This window comes from Rhea americana, unplaced genomic scaffold, assembly GCF_003343005.1.
Source record: "Rhea americana isolate MKP2758 unplaced genomic scaffold, rheAme1 scaffold_21, whole genome shotgun sequence".
NCBI lineage: Eukaryota > Metazoa > Chordata > Aves > Rheiformes > Rheidae > Rhea > Rhea americana.
The window spans coordinates 6,189,236-6,199,945 of NW_028186258.1; the positions used below are offsets into that span (position 1 = coordinate 6,189,236).

General features: G+C 49.8%; 1 protein-coding gene across 2 annotated transcripts in view; it reads left to right on the forward strand.

The window, feature by feature from the left end:
- Positions 1 to 8,326, forward strand: part of AXIN2 (axin 2) — a 22,211-nt gene extending 13,885 nt beyond the window's left edge. Inside the window, exons 4-10 of one of the 2 annotated variants that reach the window (XM_085304722.1) lie at positions 332 to 472; positions 684 to 1,180; positions 1,354 to 1,536; positions 1,821 to 2,051; positions 2,966 to 3,061; positions 4,310 to 4,477; positions 8,109 to 8,326. In XM_085304722.1, coding sequence (XP_085160848.1) covers positions 332 to 472; positions 684 to 1,180; positions 1,354 to 1,536; positions 1,821 to 2,051; positions 2,966 to 3,061; positions 4,310 to 4,477; positions 8,109 to 8,235 — 1,443 coding nt within the window. In that variant the 3' untranslated portion in view covers positions 8,236 to 8,326. The remainder of the gene's footprint in view (positions 1 to 331; positions 473 to 683; positions 1,181 to 1,353; positions 1,537 to 1,820; positions 2,052 to 2,965; positions 3,062 to 4,309; positions 4,478 to 8,108) is intronic. The other variant, XM_085304723.1, reaches the window with a different exon arrangement.
- The last annotated feature ends 2,384 nt before the right edge of the window (positions 8,327 to 10,710 follow it).

Below are 10,710 nucleotides of genomic sequence, written 5' to 3' on the forward strand. Positions count from 1 at the left end.
TGATGTTTGACAACAGTCTTTGAAGATTTTCTACTTCAGAGTAGCTACTGATGGGCTGGTTGTACTACAGAGAGAACAAGCGGGGTTCCTCAGAGTGCGACCAACTGCTCCTGCCGAAGGCAAACGCTAGTGGGGAGGATGTCACTCCATGAGGCCGCGGCGCTAGCTCATAAAAATCCAGAGCAGACCATGCCTGGTTGCGGTCGGCTTTTCATCCAAACATGGAGACACAACAAGCGTAGCGGGGCCAGAAACGCCGCTCCGGCTCAGCGCCGGCATCTTGCCCTGCCCGCTAAGCATGGCTTGTCCCTTTTGTCCCCGCTCTGTGTAGAGAACCCACCGTCTCCCCAAGGAGATGACCCCGGTGGAGCCGGCCACCTTCGCTGCCGAACTCATTTCCCGATTGGAAAAGCTGAAACAGGAGCAAGAAACCATGGACAGCCTGGAGGAGAGGTTGCAGCAAATCAAAGAGGTAGGAGGCTTAACCTGCGCGGTGCCGGGGCCGGGGGGCTGCCGAGGTGGCCAAGGGCTGCTGGCAGGGACGTGTTTTCCATTCTGGAAGGCGAGGGTCTTGCCTGCAACCTCGGGATGGCTCCTGCTGCAAGGCAAGAGGGATGTTTGGGAGCCCCTGGGAGAGGTCCGGCGCTCTGGTGGGTATTCCACATTGGTGCTTCCCCCCCAAGGATGAAGAGAAGGAGGGACCAGAGCTGCCGGCTGGCGTGCAGGCCGGCCGGGAGGCGGCGAACCCCCAGCACCAGCAGCACCCGCTCTCGCTTCTGCCCGCTGGCAGCTACGAGGAGGACCCGCAGGCCATCCTGGACGAGCACCTCTCCCGCGTGTTGAAGACCCCYGGCTGCCAGTCCCCCGGCGTGGGCCGGCACAGCCCTCGCGCCCGCTCCCCTGACCGCTTGCCCGGGGGCAAGCTCCTGCCTGGCGCACCCTCGCCGGCCGCCGGCGCCCTCCTCGGCAAGGGGTTCGTCACCAAGCAGATGACCAAGCACGTGCACCACCACTACATCCACCATCACACCGTGCCCAAGACGAAGGAGCAGATCGAGGCGGAGGCGGCGCAGCGGGCGCAGTGCTGCTGCCCGGCCGGCGGCGACTACTACTGCTATTCGAAATGCAAGAGCCACGCGAAGGGCGCGGACCCCGCTGTGCCTCCGCCGGAGCCGTTCGGGTAGGTCGCGGGCGTTTCTCCGCCGGGCCCGCCCGAAGCTGCTCGTGCTTCCTCCCTCGGCGGCATTAACGGGGAGGGCAAAACCGCGGGGCGATGCGGGACTGGCGGGCGCCGGCGGTGCGAGGCGTTAACCGTGCCCGTGTGCATGCCCCCTTCTCTCTCCCCCCACCCAGCAGGAYGGGCACGCTGGCCAAGCGCGGCGGCAGAGGAGCCGAGAGCGGGGCCCCGCCGGCGGGCGAAGGAGGGCCGCCCGGCGCCCCGGGGCTGCAGCTGCCCGCCGGCGAGGCGGACCGGGCGCAGAACGTCTGGCAGTGGATGCTGGAGAGCGAGAGACAAAATAAGCACAAGCCCCATAGGTAAATACGCAGCTGTCTACAGCAATATCGCTCCCGGTAAATATTTATATATTACATGGGCTGTCTATTTTTACAATCGCTAAAAACAAATGAGACTCTTTGCTCCTCCGGTTTAATATAAAAGCTGTTCCGCAGAACCAGAAAAACCACAAAAATGTCATGTTTTTGGCAATAAACCTCCTTTCATGTTATGACAGACTTTTGAGAGGGAGCGAGCAGAATAGGAGCTGCTATTAAAGTCATATTTTCCAGCTTTTCTAACCCGGCTTCTTCCCCTCCCCAAGCACACAAAGCACAAAGAAGGCCTACAGCTCCGACTTCGCCAAAGGGGCCCCCAGCGAGCGCCCCAGCCGCCACCACCTGTGGGGGACCAGCAGCCACCCGCGCGGGGTGCAGCCCGCCCACCCCTTCGTCCAGGACCCGGCCATGCCCCCGCTCACCCCTCCCAACACCCTCGCCCAGCTGGAGGAAGCCTGTCGCCGGCTAGCAGAAGTCTCCAAGCCTCAGAAACAACGGTAATGACAAAAAATAGAAAAAAAGAAAGAAAAAAAAGAAAAAAAAAAAGAGGAATGGCAGGGTGGGGATGGGGCAGCGGCTGCGGCTCCCTGTTGACGGGCCAGGCTCTGGTCGCCTCCATCCTCTGCTGGGCTCGGGGTGCMGTTAGCAGCRTGGGAGGTCCGCATCTGCTGCAGCGCGGGTTTCTGCRTCTGCAGCCCTGCAGGTTTCTGCAGCGACGCAGGTTTCTGCATCTGCTGCAGCGACTCAGGTTTCTGCATCTGCTGCAATGTGGGTTTCTGCATCTGCAGCCCTGCAGGTTTCTGCAGCGACGCAGGTTTCTGCATCTGCAGCGACGTGGGTTCTGCAGCAGCCTTCAGCGAGGCCGTTTGCAGGTGTAGCTTGTGCGCTTGGTCTCCCAGAGTGCGTGCCGGCGGCCTGGCAGATAACTTAGCAAGGTTTTAGCAGGCAAAGGTGAACGTGTGGATATTGTCCTGCTCTCCAGTGTAGGAAGAGGTCCGGATCAGTGATGGGGCTGGACGGTAGGGATGAATGACAGCACAGCTTGGTGGAGCCCCACGGATGAACTTCCTTATTCCAACCCCACCCTACCCCGGCACAAATAGTTTGAATCCTAGACTATTACTTCCACTCGTTTGATGGCTGTAATTTGCCCACTTTTTTCCTCTGGGACTAACTCCAGCTACATACCAAGTGGAGAGTTGGACTGGTTATCTTTCATTTGGGTATGGAAGGATAAATTAGCCCACAGCATTTTTAATTCTTCCTTTGATTGTTTACAACATGTGAGAGTTGATACAAAGAGTGAACTTAATGACCCACAGGAGACTTCAATTAAGAAGATTGTATTTCAACAATTTAAAAAAAAAACTTTTTTTTTTCTTCCCCACTTGCTCCCTCCTCCTGACTTCAGATGTTCAACCTCAAATCAGCAGAGGGATCGAAACCACTCCACTGCTGTTCAGGGGGGAAACATCCCTTTCTGCAATGCAAGTCTAATGATAGAAGAGTAAGTATTGCATACRCATAAAAGGATTGGGAAACATATATTATAATTGTATTTTCATTAAATGGATTGTGCTTTGAAAAGAGAGGAAATTTTTATATCTGAAGTTTAGTCTTTCAAACATTCTTCTTAAAGACAGGAACAAAACATTTTCAAATCTTGTCTCTCGTTCTTTTTAACTTGCATTCCTGTAAAGTGGACAAAGATTGGATTAGTCTAATTACAGGATGGTTCTTTTAACAAGAAATCTGCTACAGAGAGGTCTAAAATGGCCTAAATAATTAAAGTTTTCTTTCTTACCCTCTTCATCTTAAGCAATGAGTAATGTTTGAAGTCCAGACTGAGCCACCTGACTAGAGCCTTTCATTTTTAATTGGTTGACCTTAAGTCCACCAGCTGTCTTTGCTAGCAGCTTTTTTTCTGAAGCCACTCTACAAAGACTTAGAACAAATTAGGAAGACTAAATTACTGCGGACTAACACTTTGTGACCTTTTGACATGCCAAGTGTACATTGCCTCAGAAGTAGATGTAGGTTTGGCTGCATGGCATTCACTAGAGCTTTGCCATTTTGCTGCGTAATATTGTTTTAATTATTCTTGCAGAAGCGTTCCTTATTTTGAATGACAAGATCCAGTTAATTTTATCCTCATTGCTCGCAAGTAAAAATAATGCTACCTGTGGACTTTACGTGAAGAGCTTTGCAGTGGTTTTGCTTTCTTAGTTGTTGCTAGGTGCAGGTAGTTTGGGGGCATGAGAAGGAATTAAGCTTGTCATCTCGTAGGAAGGTTTGTGCGAAGGCAGATGAAATGAGTCGTAAAATCAGCCACGTACACCAYGCTGGCTTGGCCCGCAGCGCGCGCACGCCGCCCGCGTCTCCGTTCTGCCATYGCCTTGCTGCCCAGTTTTTCAGCGATTTTCCTACCCTCCGTTCTCCCAGCCGTAAAAGGGGGAGAATTTGCTCCTGCGCACGTGCACCCCGAGGCTTTGTCATGCTGGTACTGCTACCATCAAAGTGTCCCGGAGCGGTTGTCCTAGGCCAGCGTCCCACTGGGCTGAGTGCTGCACGAGCACAGAGTGACAGATTCCCTTCGAGTACGGGACTGTCTGACGCTCAGGTCACACCCGCGCTGTTTCTGACTAGCGTTGTACGTGGCAGAAGCGCTGTTCGATTGCGTGCTGTGAAACTGCTTGTTTTCAAATGCAAACATAGCATTTTTGTATGTGTGTTTTTCTTTTTTTTTTGGTTTCAGTCATAAAGAGCCAAAGAAACTCCCAGTTGTTCACACCTCTCAGTCTAGTGAGTTGGTTGTCACCTATTTTTTTTGTGGAGAAGAAATTCCCTACCGGAGGATGTTAAAGGCCCAGAGCCTGACACTTGGGCACTTYAAAGAACAGCTGAGCAAAAAGGGAAATTACAGGTACGAATCTTTGTGCTTTGTTTGTTTCTTTTTCTTATGTTTTGAAATAAGACAAAAGAGTCAACAGGTATTTCTGCAGATCTACCCACAGGAATACATACACATTGCATTTTAGGGATTGGCTGTAATATTTTTATTCTAGTCCCACTCAGACCAAGAGCAACTTGGAGATGGACAAGGGGGATAAAGCTGCTCTCATGGGGTGATGAGCTTAGTTGATGGGTTGTTTCCTCTCCCCTGCTGCCTCCTCTTCTTCCTCTTCCTCCCCAGAGCGTGCAGACTGGGGGACTTTGTGTTACAACTGCTGTCTGAAAAGCTGGGGTGGCCTTGTGACTGCACGGAGCGGTGGGATGAGTTAAGAGGTTCAGTTCCCAAACTGGTGTCAGCGTCCATACTGGTACTGGCTTCCAACTAGTCTTTGGCTAGGCCTTAAATATCTTTGTGTTTGTAAAATGGGCATAGTGATGCTTTTGTCTCAACAAGTGCCAGGTGTTTGAATAGTGTCCCCATAAACGTGGTAAGTGAAAGGTTGGGATGTTTCATTTGAGTGTAGACGTAGCTGAGGTGCAGCAAGTTCACTTCTAGCTCTTCAAAAGCCTTTCCTTTTTGTTAGGGGAAAAACTCTGCCCTGCAGGGAATATTCCACCAAATGGTGTTAGGTTCCTCTTTAGAAACACCAACAAATCTTGCGTATCTGGTTTCCAGGGCCCAGCTCCCAGTTTAGCCAGTTTGCTACTTCCTTGTTGCTCCTGTTCCCATGGCAGTATCATCTTCCTTGTTGGTTGTTTCTGCTGTGCTTCCCTGCCGGGTTGGGCGCTGGTGGAGTTGCAGTGCATGCAAGTCGTAAAGATCTACCATTTCTCTCTCCAGGGTTGGCGGTGGGGGGACATCCAGCTTTAAGCTTTGACTTTGCACCGACTCTGGTGCTCCTTCGGAGCCAGCAGGCATGCCTTGTAGCTGGCAGCCTCTGATTTAACCTCCAAACGGCCATTTTGCTGGTATTAATGTGACTTTCCAGCTGTTGCTCCATCACTGAGGTGTCACTAGTTTTGGCAAGTCCACCTGTGCAGAGGGGAAGAAAGTCACCTAAGGAAGCTTTCAGGCTGGGGGAGGCTGAGCCGGTGCCTACCAGCGCTGTTGCATGGTGGGGCTGGGGCTGAGACACTGCCATGCGTCCCCAGACCTGCTTTGCAGCCYGCCCAGCTGCCATCAGATGGCAGCAACCTGCAAGGACCCCCCCCAACCTGGAGGCCCTCCAGCGGAGGGTCCTGTGCTGCTTGCACCGTTGGGCCGTTTTTCAGCTTGTAAAGCCTTTCCCAGACCACCACGCASCTCCTCAGACTGCAGACTGAAAACGCTGCCTGATGGCAGGCTCCTGACCCAACTGCAGACCAGTTTCCTCGGCCTCAATACGGTTTGGAAACCACCGGTCTGATGTTGCTCAGTTCCCCCCTTGCTATTTAGTACCTGTTCTCCCCCCATATCATTTTTCCCCCATTTAATTTCTAAGATGTTTTTCATGTGATGCCTGGGTGCCAGACTAGGATACTAAAACCTCTGTGGCCTGAAAGCCCCTCCAGGTGCAAGTATTTGTGCCTCGTCAGACTGTAATTACTTTAGAAAATGTTTTTAAGTGACTGACAAGGATGAAACAATGTTTTGCTTAGATCTCACCCCTTTACACCTGGGTAAAGACAATACAGAAATTTATAAAAGAAACTTGGGTATGTGCCCAGTATTTTATCTTGCGCAGACACAAGGTGAAACTAATTACACAAATGTGTGTACCTCCAGGGAATCATTTTGATCTAAGCTTTGACTTTTGGCTGGACTTTGAGTGAAACTGCGGGTGACCTTCAGGGAAGAGGGCTGCGGTGCCCGGAGTAGCGTGTGTGTTAYGGGGAGGCACTAACTAGGCTGCTTTGGTCACATCTGGCATTGATTTCTTTTTAAGGCACATTTAATAAGCATGGCTTTGAAGCCTTTGCCTTTCATTTAGTGCACAAAGACATGCATAAATGCTCGACTCTCCAAATTCTTCATTGATTGGATCAGTTTGTACCGCGGGTACCTCGGGCTCTGCTCTTGCTCCTTTCCAACGCCCRAGTCACGCGTCCGGCCAGGCAGCGGGGCAGTTGCTGAGACAGTCGTGGGATTTCCCCCCACCTCCTCCCCTCCCTAAAAAAGAAGGAATTAAGCAATGATTTAATACTGATGGCGTTAACAAAAAACAAACACACACATATATATACACTCATACACACACACACACACACAAAAACTGGGTGGTGTCGGGTAATCGTACCATGGCAGTAGTTCAAAACAGAGCTGCAACACCAGCCTGCTCCTCTCTATTGGTGCCAGATGTCCAAAAAAAAAAGCGCGCAAAGCTTGCCACATAAAATATGTTTCAATGGAAAGCCCGTTTCTGAGCAAATAAGAGCAGAGTGACTTGTTTGAAGATGTTGTGCGGGAAGATTTTTGCTTTTGCCTCCTTATTTTTTTTTTCCTTTTTTTTTCTCCCTTTTCGCTGTGAAATAAGGTTGCAATTATGTAAAAGGTCATAGCGTGTTTGCTCAAATAAAAATTTGGTGAGCGCAGCCAGCGCTTGGGCTGGCAGAGGAAGCCGCCGGGCAGAGCGGCCGCTCGCTGGCGCGGGGCGGGCGGAAGGGGCGCGAAAGCCCTTTGCAAACCGCTCGGCCCCCCGGCGCGTTTCTCGCGGCCGGGGGGGGCTCGTGGCCTCGACCTGCGGCCGTGAAGCYGGTGGGAGCTGGGCCGGTGGCTTCGCCGGGCGCAGGCTCCTGGGAACATCTTAAATGAGAGTTTTTTTTCTTTTCTTTTCCCTTCCCTAAGCCATTAAACAACATGTGTCAGTTCAGCTAGGAAGGGCTTTGCAAAAATAAATGCTAAACATACCTTGCCTAAATGTAGCTGCTGCATGCTCTTTGATTTTTTTTTTTTTTTTTTTTAAAAAGCCAGCTTTTATTCTCCTCCCACCCAATAATTTTAACTTACCTGAAAAATAAAGAGGTTCGAAGCCCATCCTTAGTGGATGTTTTAAAAATATGTAAGAAGAAAGTCACCACTTACATAAAAAACCCGAAGTTCTAAGAAGACTCTGCCACGGATTTTTTTTTTTTTTTTTTAACGTTTTAGTGGTAATACTGAGGGTGTCATTTGCTCTCCTTATGCGTCCTAGTAAAAACCGCAATCCCCTTTTCACCTAGCAAACAGCCGCCAGCCCCCAGGGTCCAGAACTATGGAGGGAGCGTGAGGGAGGAGTGTGGGGGGTTTTGGGTGTGTTTTTTTTTTTTTAACGCGCTGTCGGATGAGGCTTTTTGTGGTCCCGGTGCTCGGCCGGCGGGTGTCCAGCGCCAGGCGCTGCCGGCCGGAGCGCGGTTGCCCTTTGCACGTGGCCGGTCCCGTGAGCTTTAAAACGTGGGTGTTTTTTAGGTAAGGTATTTGACCAAAATCACCGTGCTTGCTGATTTTCCCTGCTGCTGAGGATACCCCGTGGCGCGGGACCGGCCGCGGAGCTGCCTCCTGGCAGAGACACCTTGCAGACGCCGCGGGCTGCAGCCTCCCCTTCGCCTTCGGATTTTAACCCGTGTCTGACTTCTCCTTCCCGCAGATACTACTTCAAAAAAGCAAGCGATGAGTTTGACTGTGGCGCAGTGTTTGAAGAAATCTGGGAAGACGAAACAATCCTGCCCATGTACGAAGGAAGGATTCTTGGGAAAGTGGAAAGGATTGATTGATGGCGTCGGCGTTACTTAAGAAAATTTAAGCTAGACAAGTCTGTGGACACACAACAGTAGTGATAACAAGATAAAAAAAAAAAGAAAGAAAAACTCTGAAGGAAAGTTTTGAACCAATGAAGAAAAAAGAAAAGTGAAGTCTATGAAGACTTTGCTGAATTAGCCTTAGAGGAAAAAAATGGCATTTATTATTCATGAGTTGGATACTGAGATGATAAAAACCCTGAACTATTTATTAAATAACATGACCACTGTTGGCTATTGGAGATGCAGACCGTGTTTGAGAGACTTCCATACATAATATATGATTTCCTGGGGATCTGAAATCTATGGACTAAGAGAAACTGTGTATAGCTTACCTTAACAGTAATCCTTATTGATATTTATTGAACACTCTGTTTTCCCCTAAGTCCAGTTTTTGGATATGCTGCTTTAACAATGGAGAAGAGAGAGGGGCTGGGAGGTGGGGTGAYGGGAGGAAGGAGTATTTTATTTTTTTATATTGTTCCCACTAGCTAAAATTGAGCGGTTTGGCGCTGAGTGCATTCGTGGCTCTTTTCGAGGAGGAGGAGGGAGGGAAGGACGTTGCGCCCAGTATTTCTCCGAGCAAAGAGAAGACTTTTCTAAAGAAATAATAATAAAAACCGAAATAAAAATACTGTCCTGCCATTCATCTAGAGACCGGTGCATTTTAATCTCTGCTGCTCTAATTTGAAATAAAGGTCTTAAGTGTTAAATACATTAGACRCAATATACCTACAGCAACTCGTCGTCCTGCCCGGGGCTTTCTGGGGCACGAGGTGGCTGCGGCGCCGCCGCCGCGTCCCGCGCCGATCTCGGCCGAGGCAGACCACAGCAAATCCCAGGCGCAGGGCGGCTGTAAACGAAGCCATCTCGTTCCCGTTTCCACCTTCGACACACCAAAAGGACGCGTTGCAAAAGCCAGGTTAAAAACCCGTATGTACGACACGCAGCTAGCTAAATTTTCTTTTTTTTAGCCGTTCAACGTTAGCACAACTTATATTTAAATGACATTTTTAACTATGATGGCGCATAGTTGTGGAGCACGTGGTTCTTCTTGTGTGTGTGTGTTTTTTTTATTATTATTTTTATTTTTTTTTGCCGTACCCTCACGACAGCCACGGGGGCCCGCGGGAGGCGCCAGCGAAGGCTCTTGGCGGCGCTTTGGAAAGCTGCGCGAGCACGTGCTAGGGCAGAGCAACCCTTTCCCCAGCAAGACCTTGCATTTCTACAGTTGGGTTTCGTGTTGATTAAGTTAATCTGTGCATTCTGTTTGCCATCGCTACTTTGTACAAGTCTGTATATATTGTAGAAAATGTATGGTGGAAAAAAAAATATTAATACACTATCTCTAGTGTTTTTAAAATTTAATCAGTACAGTACCTGTGCCTGCATGGTGTTACTAGGCCATGCGTCGCCCTATATTCAGGGTTCAAGCTTTCCCTTGTTTGTTTAAGGGGTTTATGTATAAATATATTTTATGCCTTTTATTACAAGTCCTGTACTCATGACTTTTGCCATGGCATTTTGTTCTACTTATACTGTAAATTATGCATTATAAAGAGTTTCATTTAAAAAAAAATTACTTGGTACAATAATTATTGTAATTAAGAGATGTAGCCTTTATTAAAATTTTATATTTTTCAAATTAATATTGTCTGACTTTTTTTTTTCCTTCTCTCCCCCACCATGACTTACACTGCTTCTCCCCGGGGGCTGGGGGCTCACCCTGGAGCCGAGCGCTGCCTTCCCCTACCAGGCGGGAGCTGGTCCTGCTCGGAGCAGCTTGCACTTAAAGCAGGGGAGCCCAAGGCTGCCGCTGTGCTTCGGTGCAGTAATATGGCCATTATAGCTCATGCAGGTAACTCTCGGTGCAGGTGTAGTGTGGACTTTCTGCCCAGCCCACAGCACAGCGCTTACCTGAGGGTGAGAAAGGGCCGGTAGAGCATTCTGGACTTTTACTGTAGCTCTAAAATAGGATAATAAATCCAGAATATAATTTTTCAGTGTGACCTGGCGGTCTACGTACCGGAGCTCTGCTGAAGGTGGTGGTGGAGCTTCTGCGCCATCACTGTTGGCCGTGAGGAGTCTGGGGTCCATCACATCCTCACCCAGGTGCAGCTGCGTTTGCTAGAGGCATGACTGCTTCCAGCTGCCCCCCCATCGCCCTTGATAGCCCACATCACCTGTCTGCTTAAAACATCAACTTTTTAAAGCCTTGGCTAGTCTGGCTGCCTTTGAGGGACCTGAATTTGGGAGAGGGTTGATGCAAGCAGGTCTGGGGAGCATCTCCAWGGGCCTTTCCTCTCTTTTGGACTTACTTAAGGTACAAAACCTATTTTATAGCTGAACGAGCTTAATTTGTTCCTGAGGGAAGTTGCCCATTCCAGGGCTGGATTTGTCTCCCAGCTGTTGCCCAGACCTTCCCTGTCTCCAGCAAGCAACCCTGGGAAA